Genomic DNA, 19434 nt, shown 5'->3' on the forward strand with positions numbered 1-19434 from the left:
TTTCTACCTTCTCCTCTCTGTCAACGCTCTCTGGTTTCATTTAAAAGAGTCGATCATCAGAAATTGTCCAAGATTAACCTTCAGGGTGGATATAGCTCACTAGCAGCCTCGCACCGATGACCTAGTTGATGTCATCATTTACCCAGAATGCTTTGCATGTAAATAAAACGGCCCCGTCCGTGTAATATATTTTTCAACTTTTAGTTTAAAATTATAAAAACTGAACATCCTACAGTATTTTTACAGTCTTTATTTTACAGTTAAAGTATATGTTTATCATATAAAGTCTAATGTTACAACTAATCGGGGATCCCTTTAAGAACAATTACACAATCCCCCCCAAAAGGTGGCATGTTGTGTGAAAAGTAAATAAAAACAGAATGCAATGATTGTCAAATTTCATAAACGTATRTTTAATACAAACACATTAAATGTCYAAAGTAAAAATTGTTCAGTTGTTTTGGGGAAAAAAACAGGGTCATATTTATTATGTGAGCACCCYCTCTTTTAACAACARTCTGTAAACATCAGGAACTAAAGAAGAAGGGAATGTCGTCCCATTCTTGTCTGATGTTGAGGTCTTGCTGTTTAACATTCCCATGTCCCCTTTTTTATAATGTGCTAAATGTTTTCAATTAGTGAGAGGTCTGGACTGCAGACAGGCAATTCASCATCTGGACTTTTCTACTGTGAAGTCGGGCTGCTCAAATATGCAAGTTCTTCCTTGAAAAAAAACATTGTCTGGATGAGAGCAAGCAGTATGTTGTTTTAAAAACTGTATATACTTTTTCATTAGAACTACCTTTTCAGATGGCTGCCCATGCAATARRCTMTAATGCAACCCCAYACCATCAGAGAGGCAGGCTTTTGAACTGTAAGTTGATAACAGATGAGATGGTCCCCATTTTCTTCAGAATGAAAGATAAGGTAACTGTGGTTTCCAAGAAGATTTTCAAATTTTGATTCGACCACAGAACATGTTTTCACTTTACCTCAGTCTAATTTAAATGGGCTTTAGCCTGAGGAACACAACTCAGTTTCTACATAGTGTTTACATATGGCTTGTTCCTTGAATGACCTTTAACCCATATTTGTGGATGTCAAAGTAAACTGTTTACAGACATGATTTGTGAAGGTGTTCCTTAACCTATAAAATAATGTCAACCATAGAAATACCTTTTATTAAATGCAGTGTTGCTTAAAGCTACAAAGATCACAACCTTTTTCTTTGAGCTCAGAGATTTCTCCAGGATCTTCATTTTTTTCTGATGTTATGAATTGTAGATGATGAAATATTCAAAGTCTTCCTAATTTTCTGCTGAAAATTTTCCGCCGTTTTCAGTTTTTCACAGTGAACCTCTGCCCATATTTACTTCTAAAGGACTCAACCACTCAAAAATGTTCTTTTGGTACTGAGTCCTCTTATTAAAATCAAATTAATTAGTTGCAAAATGCTTTTCCAACCATTTCTTATTTGTACCACTTTCATTAGCAGGCTTTGGTTGATCCTGTCCCAATTTTTATAAAGATGTGAACCTGCCATAAACTTCAGAATTTAGTTTAAACATTTGTAAATAATACAGTATATGGRTGTATGAGTTTTGCAAATCATTGCACTTTGTATTTCTTTCACATAAAGCTTCATTTTTGGGGGGTGGGGGGGTGTATGACTCTCAAATATCATAACTTTTAGATTTAAGAGYGACAAGAAATGCACTCAATTGTTGTTAAATGAAAAATGATTGTGTCTGCGAGGATGTTTGACCCGGTGTTGTCATGGTTCCCTCAGCAGGATGCCCCGTTGCGGTTCCGCTGTGGGTACCAGCCCTGAAAACGAGCTGGTTCAGGGAAGCCAAGGGGGAGGGGTGGGGGACGGTGAGTTGTTTTGCCGTGACACAGAAGAATGAGTGAAACTTGCTTGCCACCTCATGTTGTTGTGTTCTGCCAAAGACTGTGGCACGTTTGATTTCCACCCACAGGTTCTGTTTTGTCCTGTCAAACGTACAAAGTACCTTACTGTGTGAAAGTCGTGCAGCATTTRTCTCCTGCTCTGAGGCACTTCAGGCTTCTCACACTTTGGTTACAACACTGACACAGAGCAAACTCCCCAATACAAGGGGGAGCTGTTCGGTCATCGGCAAGCACCAAAACTGGTCAACACTAATTGTTCAACACAGATATGTATGTTTTCTACAGGCAAATACACTAACAGATACAATTGTGTTGATATTATGTATTTGTAAAATAGGTGTTACTCTTTGAAACACTCACCTGCACATCTTTATTCTCTGTTTGTTGTGGTTTCATTTGTTTGAGATAGTGGCGCACTTGTAGGGATGTCCTTTCTCTCTGAAACCTTCTGCCTTTCTTTTTGGCAGGATCTATTATCTGTGGAACTGTCTTTTCTTAGTTTTGCTTTGTAAACCATGGCACAACACAGGATGCATCAGAAAAAATGATACTCAGAAAAATCGCTATAAAATTAACATAGATAATAATTTAGAAAATATGGGCATAACCTTTGGTAGAGGGGATCATTCTGCTTCGAATGACACCAAAATCTTGGTTAACGCTTCACTCTCCTGTGAGCAGGGACAGTTGGAAATTCACAAAATCCATGTCCTTTGTACAAGGAAATGTGAGGGTTAAAATACAATCTGTGACATAAAATTTAAAGTTTAGATGGTGTTTTACACGTGTAGGGGTCACCTCGAGTGAAGAAACAAGATTTTCTGCCTCTAAGCAGGCCTCGGACAGGCCTGACAAGAGGACAGGAAGTCTGTTACAAACTGAACTCTATTTAGGCCATGACAGGTTGTTCTAACCTTGGAAGAGAACCCCTCAGTTCTCTTAATCAGATAATGGACAGAACAATCTCTTCTGTTCGTGATTCATTTGTCATTTAACTAAGAATGTTTATGCATTTGTTAAATCATAATAAGGACTGTCACAGGAAAAGTGGAACCACTTCTTTTCTCTTATCGTGCCTTAAAGATTTATAATGGTATAAGAAAATCACAGAGAATCTGATTACAATGTTTTCATTGTGTTTTTATGCAAATCACTGTTTTTTTTTTTTTTACTGTGAACACAGTAATATAATTGTGGATTTTCTTGAGAAAATCTTTCATCTATCTGGACTGACAGAATGGTTCAGAACTGATTATAAAACAGAAATGTTAATTAATCATCATAAATGTTTTGCAGTGATTTCTCTTAGAGTCTATCAGAAGGAAGCTAAAGAGGTTTTCATGATGTTTGTTGACAACCACAGAATTTAACCTTGACTGGCGCTTGCCTGGCAAATCTTTATCTTTCTTTCTCTGACTCATCTCTAAGCCTGAGGGTGGAACCAAAGTTCGTCTGTTCTTATTACTAACCCGGACGGCTTTGAAACACTCTGACTTCCTCACTCAAACAAGGAAGACGGCTGGATTCTCTTCGGAGGATCTCAGCTCTGGGCTGTAGATCCAATCCCACGAGCCATTTAGGGTGGATTTTACAGCCAGGGAGCCGACAAGCCTGTCGGTGTCCCCCCCAGAGGCTTCAAGCCTCCAAGCTTTTGTTTACCTTCCGATGGGAAGATGATTTTATTTTGAAGGAGAAACTGGATACGACTTGAATTTTTCTGGCTTGGACTGAAACAGACACAAAGTCACCTGAAAAATAACACCTGTTCATCAATGACCGTTAAGCGAGCCGACAACAGTTCACTGACTGATCGGAGGCGAACCAGCTTTTCTTCACAGCAGGTGCCTTAAGAAGCCATCATCAGGTAAAAGGCTGATGTGTTTGGGTGACGTGTCCTGTGGAACTGAGTCAAGAAAAGACGTGCAGATCCGGTTGACTCACACTTTGTTAAAAGTAAAGCAGTAGAAATACTAACCTTACTTTCCTCCTTTCCTTGTACTTTGATTTGCCAAACTTAAGCTAAAGTGCCAGTAAAATTGTTTGGTTGTTTAACATCAGAACTGACTTTTTACTGTTCTATTTTAAGTAATCTGAGTGATGTGGATTGAAAGTCGGACGCAAGTTTTCATCCCATTAATTCTGACGCTTGTTATAGGAAACTGAATACCCACAATCAAGTGTAACTTATGATTTGTTTAATTTGTGTAAATAAATGATCGCATAGACATTATTAACCAAACTGAACTCGTCTGGGTGTTCCACTTATTGTGTCATTTTTCACTTCGCACAGTCAAGATATTAATGAATAGTGAGAAACCCTTGGTAAAAATTTTCCTCATAACCTTGGTTTTGAGAGATGTGGGAAAAAGCTTGTTTCATCCTAGGCTCTCTCCTACACACGCATGCCAAGGCATTTTTAAAATAATTAACCCTTTCATGTCCTAACGTCAAAACAAAAATATTTCATTTTTGAGTGGATCATAACCAAGGGTTAACAAACACWTGTGAAGTGGCCATGGACAAATCAATCCAGCATGTACTGTATGTACATGTGTACAATGTACTATACATGTACATGTACATGTATTCAGTGGGTATTACATGTAATTATTTCATAACCTGGTACAAGATCATGTGATCGTGTGGTCATTTTCTTTCATTAAAACAACATGATCACAAACATCACCTTATCTTATGTAGTCAATTGCAGCAATTTTTCCAAGCCGTCTCACTGTCTTCCTCAACGTTAACAAGTACAGTGATTCTGGAACCAGCCACAATCTCAACAAGGGGAGGTCCGGCCAACAAAGGACCCACTATACACCAGCCAACATTGAAGCAGTCAGAACCCTCTTCAAAGAGCAACCTGATGGAGAAGCATGAGAACCCTAACATTTGGAAACTCATATTGGAACTGCTCAAGGACAGTGCGAACACTTTTCGTTTGGAGGTATTCAGTAACCAGGAAAGACCTCTGCTGAGCGGTGAACTGTGGTCGGGCCATTTTACACCACACAGGCTAAGGCAGGAAGAGAGGTAACTGCACAAGTGCTGACAGGTTTTATGTCCAGGAATGATGCAATTGTCTACATAAGATAAGGTGATGTTTGTGATCATGTTGTTTTAATGAAAGAAAATGGCCACACGATCACATGATCTTGTACCAGGTTATGGAATAATTACATGTAATACCCATTGAATACATGTACATGTATGGTACATTACATGTAATGTTAGTTGGCTGGATTGACTTGTCCACAGCCACTTCACATGTTTGTTAACCCTATATGATCCACTCAAAAATAAGATATTTTTGTTTCGATGTTAGGACATGAAAGGGTTAATGATTTTAAAAACTCCTCAGCGTGTGTGTAAAACACCATCTGAACTTTTAATTTTATGTGACAGATCGTATTTTAACCCTCACATTTCTTTGCGTAAAGGACATGAATTTTGTGAATTTCCAACTGTCCCTGCTCACTGGAGAGTGAAACGTTARCTAAGATTTTGGTGTCAGTCGAAGCAGACTGATCCCCTCCACCAAATTTTCAAAATTATTATCAATGTTAATTTTATGGCAATTTTTCTGAGAGTATAWTTTTTTCTGATACACCCCGTAGTTTGTCATTCTCTTGAACTTGGTGAGAAACCTGCTCTCCTGAAAAGGAAAAAAAAACACTCAAGTGGGAGTCCTGTCATGAATTTTTCAGTGTCAGAAACGCCATTGTTAAAACACTGGTCATTATGCATTCTTGCTGCACTCTGACTTCTTCACTGTTGCCAAAAGCATCTTTCCAGAGATTGAACTGTTTTGTTCAGACTCCAAAGGGAGCATTATATGCATGAGCTGCTCCAAAGCTCCAAACTCAGGCTGCTTCAAATTACTTTCATGACCGTGTTTGGTGCTGGAGTTCTTATTTACATAACATCTTTGTCCACATTGACAGCCATGTTTCTGGGTGGTCAGAAGCACAATGACCGCTCCTGTCTGTGCTCCTGAGTCTTTGTCTTGGGAGCAGATCAGATAGAAACCTTGTAAAGAACATCGGTTTTTATGGCGCATAAAGGCTGGTCCTTAAAAGGTAAAGTGTCACTTCTGAAGTTAAAGTTTTCACCTTGTACAAGTAAGTAATAGGGCAATGTTTGGCAGTCAATTCAGTGTCCTAAAATCAGCTTTGAATACTTTGTGTATGTGTGTGTGTACATGTGTCTGCTACTTTGTGGGGACCATTTGAGACAATTTTTCCAAGCCACACAACCTTGTGAGGACCCACTGCTTCTTATGGGGACAAATGCAGTCCCCATGAGTTGAAATGCTGTTTTGGAGGTTAGGGGTTAGGTTTAGGGTAAGGGTCTAGAAATAAATGGAAAATTAATGGAAGACGATGCAAAGTCTTCATGAGGATAGAAGAGCATGGACTGTGTGTGTGTCATATTTTGACATTAATTATACTATGCTTATGAGGATATTTTGTCATGTGGACATTTGCCCGGTCCTCACAATGGAAAACCAACCATTTGTGGGTCAGTTTAGGGCTAAGTTATGAATTAAATTTAGATTAGGGTTACCTGGGAGGTTAGAATTAGGGTAAGGGGTCAGGGTCAGGCAGTCGAAATTAATAAAGTCAATGCAAAAGCCACACTGGTTTATGTCAATCTTTTTAGGACCGTTTCTGGAATAAGCAACTACCTTATCAAGAACAGTAATMCTTGTATAGGGACCAAAGACTTATCCTAATATAGTGGAAATCCACTTTTGGGTTGGAGATTAGGTTTAGGGCAGTGGTGTCCAAAGTCGGTCCTCGAGGGCCGGTTTCCTGTATGTTTTTGGAACTGCCCTGGTTCATCACAGCTGAGTGCTTAAGCACTCCTTAGGTTCCGCTGTGTTAAACCAGGGCAGCTCCTAAAACATACAGGACACCGGCCCTCGAGGACCGACTTTGGACACCACTGGTTTAGGGTTAGGTACTGTATGTACTGGGGTGGTTAGGTCTAGGGTAAGGGATCAGGGTTATGTTTTAAAATGATTGGAAACCAATGGAAATGAATGAACAGTCCTAACAAGGTTAGAAATACRWATYTGTGTGTGTGTGTGTGTGCGTGCGTGCGTGCRTGCGTGCGTGCGTGYGTGTGTGTGTGTGTGTGTGTGTGTGTGTGTGTGTGTTCAGTGGTTTTCCCTTAGGAATAGTGACAAACCACAGACATTTCTGTCAAACCACACTGAGGTTTGCCTAAAAAAGTCAAGTCAAGAACAGAGAGATGATTTATTTCCCTGACTGCTCCTTCTACTCACCAGGTTCTTGTGGGAAATTCGAAACTAAGTGTTAGATTTTGTAAAAAATCTAACAATACTGACTTATTATAGAAAAACTTTAAAAAGTAAAGCCACGGCAGATTCCATGTGAAGTCCAGTTTTAAAGAACCAAAATTGCTTGTTTGTTGCTTCCTTTTCAAACTATCCCTGCTGTGTACGCTTTTGTTTGTGACTTTTTCTGATAAATCCTGCAGCTGTGTTTATCTCATTTCCTTTCTGTGCATGCCTGTTTGAGTGGATACGGAAACAGCCTCTGTACGAGTCTCTCTCTCTCCCTCTCTTTGGAAATGGCCCACCTCCCTGCCTGCTTTCCTCTGTCTGCCTTCCTCTCTGTATCTGTCTCCCCMCTGTGTGCAGGTTTTCCTGGCCCTAGCCCAGGTCCGGGCCTTGCGGAGGGTGAACGAGTGTCTCTTGGTTGAGAACCRAGCCATGCTGCGCGTCCTGGCCCGCCTCTCTGAGACGGCCTCCATGCCGGAAACGGAGGACCTCTGATCCTCCATTCACCCCAATTTCCTCCCCTGCTCTCCTTTGCCTCGGCCACAAACCCTCATCACTCCTTCATTCCTTCTGTCGCCTTCACAGCCTCTTTCCTTGCTCTCTGCTGTCGTCCTCTCAGGCAGGTCTCGTCTCTTTTTTTAATGCCCGCTCACCTCACTCTGTCCTCCTGTCGCTTTTTTCAGCCCCATCTCCTCTGCCCTCAGAAACGTTTTCATACAACCTGACTTCAAGAATATTAACATTCAGGCTTCATTTCACCTAACACGGCTGCATCAACATTACTTCTGTTACTATCTGGATAAAGTGCATCAACATATTAAAAAAATTAGAGCTCGTTAAAGAATTCACTGATTTATACAACACATAGCTGCATGTTGGTCAGGAATACAAAGTGTAATCAATGAAACGTTGTTTTACAAGGGGAAAAGAACAAAAAACAAAAAGTTTGGGTCTCTAGTTTATTACAGGATCTCACAGAAATGCACACAACCACACTTAAAGACACTAATTAATACTTTTTTTTTGGTCTGAGGGAGAAAATGGAGGAAAAAAGCACGTATGTACAGGAAAACAAGCAATTTCAATTTACAAAGGCTTCAGCTGAAAGCCAAAGATCTTCTTGCTGCAAGGCAACAATGTGAACCTGTTTAAAATCAATGTCAGCTAATTTATACCCTCATGGTTTTAAATCAGTGTCAGCTATTGATATTTTGAAGACTAAGGTTATAATCTTGCTTTTATTGCACGTGCTGTATTTAGCATTAATTCAAAATGAAATTTGTGAAAACATCAGGGAGCTTGAAGGGTGTTTTTGAAAAAAGAAATGTTTAAAGAGAAAGACCTCAGTAAAATGTAGAATAAACACCAGCTGCATTTAATTATTGCTAAAATGACAAGTTTACAGCTTTTCTGTTATTTTGCTCTTGGTAAAATAACACTGGGAGCTTAGCTGACAAACTGGTGCGAGATAGTAAATTAGTTAGTAACTCCTTGTAGCTTTTTACAAAAGTCTGTTTCAACAAAGTGCTGCTCGTTTAAATAAGAAATGGGTAATGCTCCTCTGGTAACCAAGTCATGCTTGTACGTTTTTGAAGTTGGAAAATAAACTTAGCACAAAAAGTAAGGAAGTTTGTATTTGGTAGATTATTTATTTGTTGCAACAACGCTTCTTTATATGTTTGGAAAGCCTGTTAATTTTCCTTTTTAGTGGTGCTACATTTGTAAGGAACATGCATTTGTGGGACGAGCAGTGGAGCTGATGGGTTGCTCACATGAAAACAACTGCCAAATCTCCGACAAAAAAGATGATTTTGCTTTTGCTATTATCTCTTATTTGGAGCGTCGGGTAACCCCAGGATCTGTCAATCAGGTGCCAATCATAATATTTATTGCCAAGAAGAAATCATCTACCAAATACAAATGTACTTTTTGTGCTAAATGTATTTTGAATCTGTATTTTTATATTAACAATGGCAWGTTTGGCCATCATTCAGCTGACTGACAGCTCTTGCAGCAGGTGGAGCGTTGATCTACACAACCGGAAAAAAAACCACCCTGTCTCTGGCATCTTATTAAAAACATTCAGCATTGAATGGAAGGACAAAAAATGAGGTTTTTGACAGTACAGTGTATTTAAAGAAAGACAGTATTATAAATACATGTTTATCTCCTCTGATCTACAAAGCTATTCACATTTGTGGAAGTGCAATTCCAAGGTTAAGAGACGCTGACATGACAAAGCGAAGACCGTCCGGAGAGTAACTAAGAAATGAGGTCAAAACTGAAAACAACAAAAACGTCTGTAGGTGATGCACATATTGATAGCTGCTGCTTTTACTTGTTCACTTGTTGCAGTAATGTGTCTTAACCTGAGCAGATGGTTTGTCTCCAGTAGAGGGGAAAATACTTTGATGAAGACGGTGGATATTTTCAGCCATTGGTGCCCATGATAGACATGACCTAGATTTGGAAACTTGATCCTCTGTGTTTTATTGTTGGATTTCAACCCACATCACTGTCATGATGTCATTGTCACGCCTCACTGCATGGACAACTAATGTCAAGCATGGCTCCACCGTTGGTGAAAGGCAACTAATCCTTAGGGATGACAAAAGCCACTTCATCATTGCAGAGGATAGATTCACCATCACTGCACTGCATTCAGAAACGTATTTTACTAAGTGTGAARAACTTTTTATGAGAGCTTTCTAACCAAACTTATCTTTCCTACCTTGTTGACCCTTTTCCAGGTTTTAACAGAACTCAAGTCAGACAATCAGAGGCTRAAGGATGAAAACGGAGCGCTCATTCGAGTCATCAGCAAGCTGTCCAAGTGAGCAGATGTCTGGAGCTCTTCTGTGTCTGTGAACGATTCATTCCTGATTATTGGGCAACATTTTGAAGTTGATGTTTTGTTTCTGGTTGCGGTTAAAGAAACTAATTCWGATAAATCCAACTGAAACTTTTAAATATGTCTTGGTTGCATTGAACACTTTTTATGATGGAATTACATCGTCCTCCATTTGGTTWTTGTTTGCTTTAAGGTATTTTCCACATGCACAAACAAGGGACCACATGTGCCGTTTGAACAACGGTCCAGGTGTCTGCATCCACACTTCCTGTTTGTCTCCACATTGAGCACGGTGTGGTTTTAATATTGTCACTTTAAAGAGTTATTTTATCAAAGCAAACTTTTTCATACATTTTTCCAAAAGAAGTTTGTACAAACAAGTTTCTTGCTGGAAGCGGTACGAAATAGATGTTCCAGGTTTGACTGAGAGCTTTTCAAACTTTGACACTCAGATGTTTCTGCTTCCTATATCTTGGATTTTATAGCTCAAAGTCGCTCAAACAGCCTTTCAATATTTTTCCAGCATAATTTATTCTGAAGACAACAGAACAATCTGTGTCCTGTTATAGTTGTAGTACAGAGATTTACAAACAAAAGTCATGCAATTTTTGACAAAGCATCAGTTTTACTCAGTAAAATAAAATGTTTCATTCAGACCTGAGAGCCAAAGCACATGAACCCATTTGAGTGTGGAAACAGTTGCAGTTGATTCCTTTGGCTTCTTAACCATCAATCACCGCCATAATGTATTGTTGTTGCTGTTGTTGTTTTTAAATCCTGTATTTCATCTTAAAATTGCTAAATTGAGGATAGCTTCTGTAAATACCAAGCAGGGAGAGAGAAAGAGAGTACCTATTTATTTATCAAGATTTAAATTTCATCTTTACACCTTTGAGTGAATATTTGTTTCAAATAAACACTTTTTTTTGTTGTCTTGTTATGCGGAAGGGGATTAGGGCCACAGAGAGAAAAAAAAACCCTAAGTCAAAATTTAGGAAGATTTCTTTTTTATTTTTTTGCTCTGTGTTTCTAATCCTTTTCCGTATGTTGGTCTTCCTCAAATGAAGTGATGAAAAGACAAAATAATAAAACCACGTATTTTCTCACTGTACTGTTAAGCACCTAACTCTAACCTTTAAAATCTGTGTGTGATCTTTGTTATTAAATATTGTCTCAGTTGTTGTAGGATTTTTCATTATCTGCTGCAAACTCACATTTTAACTGGTTTAATAAACTACCTGCAGGGGTTGTTTCAAGTTCATTAGGCACCTCTATAATAGCACTTTACTGTCCCTCATGACAAATAAAAATGTGTAAGAAACTGTTTAGTTTGTACTGTGGTTCTTTTGCAGTGCATATTTTTTTGTATTTTAAATATTCAGGACTTGTTAGTAATCTTAAAAACTTTTTTTAGTTGACATTAGAACAATATTAAATGTCTCAAAATCCTCTGTAACATTAACTGGCACTATACTTATCAAATTATTTAAATCAAACACAAAAATGTCTGTATTTCTGAACAATAACATTTTGCACATAAACACACCCAGCTGTTAGTGCAACGTTCTCCTCGACTTTAGGAATAAAATCTTATATTATTTTATCAATAAGATGACCAAAGTGGTAATCTTTAGAAGTCTAAAAAACGTCTCTTCACAGCTTCAAAATGTTATTTTTAAAATCCATGGCTATATGTTTTCAGTATAGCGGTGTATGTGACAAGGAATCTGCTTTTAGCAGTTGTTTATTTCAAGTCTGCACTGATAGATCAGCTGATTGATTTAAAAACAACAGAAGGAAAACGTGTTGAGCATCTGAGATGTGCCAAACTAGTCAGGAGGCTGATACAAGACAATAAGTGATAACGTTTTAGGTAAGGCCTCGCTCAAAAAATGATTGAAAACTCCTCAACAAGGGTAAAAAAAAAACAAAATCTGTCAGGATGTGGATGATATTTACAGTCTTGGATGCATCTTACTAACAATTATAAGAAAATTAGGAATACTAAGAATGCAGTGAAATCCTAAATATGCATGAAAGAGCTGGATAAGTGGCAAAGGGTACAAAACTTTTGAAGCAATGTTGAGGTGGTTTTATCTTTGTGGTTCTGGGCGGAGCATAGCAGAGCATGGTGGCAGTGAATCTATGATGTGGGGCTGGAGCACATATCGGCTTGATTATTGCAAATTTTAAAGCAGAACTGGCCTAATACCAAATATTATTTCATATGTTCCTGTAGATTTGTGCTAACATAGTATGATCTTTTATGTCTTGTTCAACCGGCAAGATAATTATGCTGATTTTTGACCCGATTTTGTCCTCCTCACAGTCTTGAGGATGCCCAGATTATGGTGACAGCTCTAAAAATAATCTGATGAAATATTCCTGCCATGTGTGGCATGTTAAGAGTGATCTAGTCAACTCAGAAGGACGTTTGGATCACTCCAATCTCAAATAGGGGATATTCAACATGTTGGATCATCTTGACCCAATATCCCAGCCTGTGTTGTTTCCTGAGGACAAACATTCAGGGGACCCGTTGAATGTGACGTGTAGCCAATCAGAAAGCAAGGTGATGGGGAATCTAAAATACAGAAGACAAATCAACTGCCACGGTGCACCAGGAAATCTGGTGTTTGTTTTTTTATTTATTTTCCTTCTGTTTATTTACTCTGAAAAACGTGACTTCTTAAAATAAAGTTGTGCTAGGTTTTCTGGTTGGTCACAGCGTGTGCATTTCTCTACATTGCAGGATGTTAGACTGAATAACTTCAACAGTACAGTACCTTTTGCTCGATAAAGTGCAAAAGTGTTTTCGTGACATCAAACACAAACAACTCATGGTAATTAAAAGGCCTTTATTTCCTATTTGTTGTTTTTTTTTCTTTTGTTTTTACAGAACTTGTAACACATATGATAAATTTGTAATAAGTTATTTGGTTCCCTTTGATAACGTCATAAGGTTCCCCAACGAATGTCCATATAAGGGTCGAGAGGAGTTTGTGAGCAACATTTGTGTCCAGTCAAAGGCTAAAGCATGCGATCCACAGTAGGCACAAGTACTGACATGAACACGCGCACCACAACACTAGACACGAAGAAACACAGCTAGGGGACACGACCTGACTGTCCTCCGAGGATCTGAAAGATGATGAAGAAAAAGCAATGAAGCCGGGAAAAGAAAGGAGTCTCGGGAATACAGCTGCGTCAGGCATAAGGGGTGGGGGGTTAGAGGACTGACAGCTCAAGAGGGGAGTTCGGTACAGTCCTGTATGTTCGGCAGTATAGAGTGTCCATGTTGTAAACATGAAGGCCGGCATTCTTCATGACAATTCAAATTCCCGTTAATGATGCTGACAGCTGTTTGACACAGAAACAGGATAAAGACGCCAACAGAAAGCAAACGTAAATGGAGACACACTGCCTCAAACACATTCTACATTGGAGGTGGTGAAACAGAAAGAACTCAAAACGTGATTACACACATATATACACACAAAATAATAATACAAAGAGGAAAAGAAAAGACAAGAAAGCTTGTTTGAAAGTGATGTCTCTACCTGCTGAGAGTCTTTGACAGGGTGGTTAACGGGTTGAACTTTGTACGGTTTCCCTTTTTAAATCCCAGCGTTTGTTCGAAAGTAAAACCAAACCAAAACCACATCTGTGTGAACGGCGCTCCAAAACTGTCTGAAACGGCACAGCTTCAGATGCATTTGTGCATAACATCTACAGGCAGCAAGAAAACAGACACATAGCCATATTTAAACCACACTTCAGATTATTTTCTTCTTTCCGTTCGAGTGTATTACTTGTACACAAACTAATGTACATTTAAGAATGAGATATGTGTCCCATGCATGCAGAACTGTACTGTAAGTTGCATCATCCAATACATGTTTTTGCACCACGTCAAGCTGAAGAACCCAAAGTAACACAGTTTGTAGACTCGGCCCCCCATAGAACTTGCCCGGTGGTCATGTRATTGTAGTGACCCAAGCAATAAAAAGAAACCAAAAAAGAAACCCTCAGATGTGCTGTGAGTTAACCTGTTATCCATATGTGCCTTTTTATTTATTTATTTTCTTTTTATTTTTTGGATGCATTCGCTCTCTGCATGAATTGGTCTCTTGGCAGAATCAAGCAGAGCTAGTGAATGCTGGCAACTGTAATCAGATGGTGGCAGTGTTTCTCCAAAAACACATTGAAATCTTGTGTTTTAAATTGTGTGTTGGTGCATTGTTTGGTCACAGTCAATGGGATTAATGAGACACTGGTTATTATAATATTGCATTAGACAATGTGGAGCTTCTGCAACACATTGAAGACTGTTGCCAGAACAGATGCGGCTGTTTGCTTTAAAAGATTTCAGTGGCTGAGATCAACTTAAAGAAACGGACTGTGGAGAAAAGAAATGACCTATTTGCCTTCCTGCCAGGAGCCAAATGAACATCTGGCTTCACTCCGCACAAAGAAAAGCTAGAATCATCACCTGGAAACTCTCTGTTTAACACAGACACAAATATACTTTATATTTTACAAATTTGGACTCCATACATCTGCTTAAGGTTTTCCATGTTTGTATTTAACGTTTCTACTGATATTTTGATAAGTTGGTTTAGTGATTTTTTTTTCAGAAGATCTGCCTGTAGTTACAGGATGAGTCTTTGTTTTGTTATATTTTTACTGTGATACTTCTTTATTTTTGGATAATAAAAAAGATGTTTTTTTTTCATGTAAAATAAAGCCTTTTTAAACCCTGACTGTTCCTTTCTCTTTGGGCCATCTACAATGAAATTGTTTCCTTTGATTTCTGTTTACCAGCATATTGAAATTCATTTCCTCTTGGCAGAAAATAAACATATTTACTGATTAGGAAAGCATGTATTTAAATGTTAGAGCGAAGCTGCACTAAAGCTTTTTTTGTTGTTGTTTTTAATTGATCTGTGATTAAAAAAATTTTCTGTCTGCAATGACAGTCTTTTACCCACTTTGTCATTATGTTTACCTTAAGCTATTTACTTTATAATTTCAATTATTATTCAAATCCACAAAACCAATTACATCACACTGTACAGAGCATTTCCAAGAGTAGGCTATTACAAGAACTAGACAGCGATGCCAGATGACTGTGGCTGATGTTCAGTTTTCACTGCTGCTAGCTAGTAGCTGTTATAGTAGCATTGCAGAGTTGCCAGACTTTATTTAGCTAATATACGTCACTACTTCATCAACATAGCAGGTATGCCGGTTTTATAAAACAAGCTTGGTAGTGATTTACATTACATTATATCTTTTATAAAGTGATTATTTTTCCCAATGAGTGGGTCTGGCCTCAATAATTCTCTGCTAGCGGGGTTTGCTCGATTACAGTTTGTGTTTTTTAAAAAATGTGTTAAATTTAAAGGGACTACAATTTCTTTAAAAGATAAGAACTTATAATATATTGATTTCAATACTAATTTTAAGTGGAGGCTATTAACGTGACCTTAGTGCTAGCTAGTTACAGTAATACACAGTAATGTAAACAGAACGGATATAAAATGCATATTCTGAAGTATTCTGTGGGATTTCAGTCTTTCCAATTTAAAGCGGAAATTCAACCTATTCTTAGGTTGGAAATTTTTGGAAAATGGTAGAAAGACTCATCTTTGTCATACGAACAATTCGGACGTCCTTTCAACACAAAGCTATCATGTCTTTGTACAGTTTATCTCAAAAAGTCTCGTCTCACAACTACACAGTGATTACACTAAGTTTAATAATTAAATCCAAATATAGCTGCGTCAACCATCCATTTTTACTAATAATATTGAAGTGACATTGCAGCATCCGCATTTAGCGTGCAGACGTGCCGGGTAATCAACTCCTGGCAAGAAAGCAAATTCTTATTATTGCATCCATGAGTGTGAAAATCCTAAACTATGCATAGTTCTATGGGAGGGATTCAGGTTTAAAACTCACTGGTTCAAGTTTCTCTTGTTTCACTCTAATCTTTTTTTTTTTTAGCCATCGGTTAAAAATAGTCAACAGAACCAATCAGGACAAGCCTCAAACCACCTGTGTTTTTGATTGTACGAGTTCATTTCTCTGCTAAACTGGGAGAAGAGAAACTAGAAGAGGGACCCAGTTTGGTTCGTAAATTGCACTCAGCCCTAAAACAGAACAAACTCTTGTTATATATMCAGTATATATGTTTCGCATCATTACTGAAAACCTACTGTAGTTACATATCAATTATATTTACTATCAAAACAAGAAACATACATTAATGAACACAATTTGGATGAGATGACATTGTTAGTTCGGAAAGTAGAAAAAGACCCACTCGCTCCTCTAAACTCACAGTTATTTTCAGCGCTCACACACAGCGGAATGAATTTCAAAGACCTCAGAAAGGAATCTAAAAGAAACATAAGCCACAGAAAAATGAAGACGTCAGATTTTTTTTCTTTTTTTTATCACTCATAAATATACTTGAGCTTTTCAGCTGAGCTCTAAAGAGTTAGTGCTTGAGTTTTATGGCTTTTAGTTTTAACTTATTCATTTATTTTGTTTACACGTACACTTGTTGTATAATAAACAGAGTCAAAGAGAGACAGCCGTGAAGTGTTTTAGGTCAATCAGATAGAAAATGAAAATTGGTCCTGTAAGTAATAAAAAAAGAGATAAACAAAGCAGGGGATAAAAGAGGGGGGAAGTCCAAGTCGGAGTATTCTGTTTTTGGTCAAATGAAGTTTAGAGTAGCAGAAATAATGGTTATAAAAACATTAGCTCTGAAGTGAGGTTTTTTTTTTTTTTTGAAAAGCTGTGAACAAATATCTTACTGTTATACATACGTATATCTTTAAACAAATTCAGTATGGAGACAAAGTGTCTACCTAACTGATGAGCTAATAGCTGGTCTGAGCAAGGCCATTTTAAAACAACTAATATTTTGAAACTTTCATAACAGATTGTGCATTTGATATGTCCTAAACCTTAATATTGTTGTCGATTTTGCATTACACAATTATTCAATGGGTTTTTGCAAGCACAAATAGCAAAAGCAGCTAGCTGTAGCAGTCCAGTGCAGCCTGGGACACTTGCAGTAGGAATAATGGTGTAATTCAAAATTAACTGTAAGGAAAAAGTTTATAACACTGTRAACATCCACGGACATTTTTATTTTTAGGGATCTTTTAAGATGGCAGCAATTAGCTTTGGTCTTCCAACAATCCAAACGTTCTCCAAATGGAGGTCGTTCAAAGTGTTATCTATAACATGTAAGATATTTGATATTAAAATGTTATCACAGAGCCCCACATCACAGGATCACTTTGTAAAAAAAAAGTAAGGAAATTTTGAATAACACTTGTATCTGCTATTACACTATTTTCATCTACTTGACTTGGACAACCCCCCTAATTTAATCTTAAATTAAAACACTTTTTCCCAAAATAAACTAATCATAGAACAGGTAATGCAAATAATAAATAAAAACCATTTGAATACTAGTATTTTGAAAAGATAGTGAACAAAATAAATGGTAAATAAAAGAAGTGCTAAAAGAAAAAATTTAAGCACAAGAAATCCGGATAGCAGGCATGCGGCTACATTTTTTTTTCCTACATAAACTCACACACAGCACTGGACAACACACTTGCTTAAAATTTTCAGGCGTGGAAAGGTTCTTATTTAGCAATAGTACTCTAATATTTGTATGACATTCTCTCCAATGACCTTCAGGGAAAATAAATACACACTTTGCTCTATTTAGAAAATATACAGTGCCTTTTTTTTCTTTTTTCCATTTGCTGTGTTATTAAAATGGCAAAATGACACCCATTTACATACACAAGATATTTTTGCTTTGTCTCTAAAACATGCTCTTATGTACAGTATTTTTGTAGAAACATGCAGTATCAACGTGTAGGAACTATATTTATAGGCAAAACTACACACCGATGGGTTGCTTGATTGCTTCCATGTTGCCTTTTTGTTTAGTGTTGTTTCGTCAACTGAAGAGAATTAAAAAAATGTTGATGCCAAGTGACAAACAGAAATTTTGGTCTTGATTGTTTTAAAAAAAACATGAAAATCCCACAAAAATAAACAAAAAATGCAACAGCCAACATTCAATGAATTCCTCGCAAAAAGCGATGACAACACAGAAAAAAGTTTACTGCATTTGCTTTACATAGAACACAGTAGTTTTTGCTGTCGATACTAAGTCAAACTCTTTGAGTTACCAGCTAAAACATGTAAGCAAAAACACACTCTAACTGAGCAGGGTGGATTTGGGTTAATAAGAAGTCATGAACTCTGGACAAAAGCTTAATTTGCAAATATAGAGAGCCAAAGAAACCACTGATGCCTTATAGTTTCTGAAAAAAAATAATAATAAAAATACACGCATGGATATTCTGATGTAATTATTTCTTTCAAGAGAAATTAGTGGGTAAAACGTTTGGCAGAATTCATGATAGAATAAAGATTACGTTGGTTCGATGTAGGAGGAATAAATGACTTATGTGAGCAACACTTGTTATTCATCAGGAGGAGATTTTCATCATCATTATTTGATTTTATTAAACAGCAGAGGCTCGGTTATGTCCCATAACGTTCATTTGCTTTTGATTTTATCGAGCCAGTTCAACAACAACTTGGGCTGACGTGTCTTTGGCTCTCTATACCGAACCTGATGCAGGGAGCAGCACTGAACTCAAATGTATTTTTTAACTCCTTTTTATAAAGTCTGTCTGCATTTACCACAGAAAGGTTCATTTTCACCACATTTTATCACAATTAAAAAAATTATTATAATAACTCAACAATAACTCAATCAAAGAACAGTGTCTATTACCACAAAACAACACATTACCCAGTAGTGCAATTATAATAAACAGTTTGGTAAGCTGTGTATAACACATGAATCAGTGCTTTGCTCCAGATCTTTGCAATCAAATGAGAAATGGAGTATCCAAACAATTAAAACACAGAGGCTGATACCAAAACAAGCAGGAGCAAAATAATGATAATAATAATAATAATAAAAAAGAACCTCCTAAAGAATTAAAGCTCTGACTTCTTACACAAAACATTGGAAGATAAAGTGCTTAAGGAATAAAAAGTGTTTGAAGGTAAACAAAAGCCTTAAACAGAAAAACAGAAGGAGAAAGGAGATGAAAAAGAACAACACCTTTAACTGGAAGGCGTCCCTGGTAGTTGAAAATTGCTTATTTTGTTACTTGGAAGGCTTGTCTCCTTTATGACTGTAAGACAGTTATAGGGATTCCTTTGAAGTAAAACCCTTGTGTCAGGTCTGTGACGAATGGCAGTAGCACTGAACAAGTGAGATACAGAATCAGAGGCATTGGGG

The 19434-nt window shown here is 37.5% G+C and overlaps 1 protein-coding gene across 1 annotated transcript in view; it reads left to right on the forward strand.

Moving 5' to 3' along the window:
* The window catches only part of LOC106519285 (protein phosphatase 1 regulatory subunit 12B), a 46570-nt gene extending 28120 nt beyond the window's left edge, over nt 1–18450 (forward strand). The window contains exon 12 of the mRNA XM_014010875.1: nt 9973–18450. Coding sequence (XP_013866329.1) covers nt 9973–10059 — 87 coding nt within the window. The 3' untranslated portion in view covers nt 10060–18450. The remainder of the gene's footprint in view (nt 1–9972) is intronic.
* The last annotated feature ends 984 nt before the right edge of the window (nt 18451–19434 follow it).

Source organism: Austrofundulus limnaeus, unplaced genomic scaffold, assembly GCF_001266775.1.
Source record: "Austrofundulus limnaeus strain Quisiro unplaced genomic scaffold, Austrofundulus_limnaeus-1.0 Scaffold75, whole genome shotgun sequence".
Classification (NCBI taxonomy): Eukaryota; Metazoa; Chordata; class Actinopteri; order Cyprinodontiformes; family Rivulidae; genus Austrofundulus; species Austrofundulus limnaeus.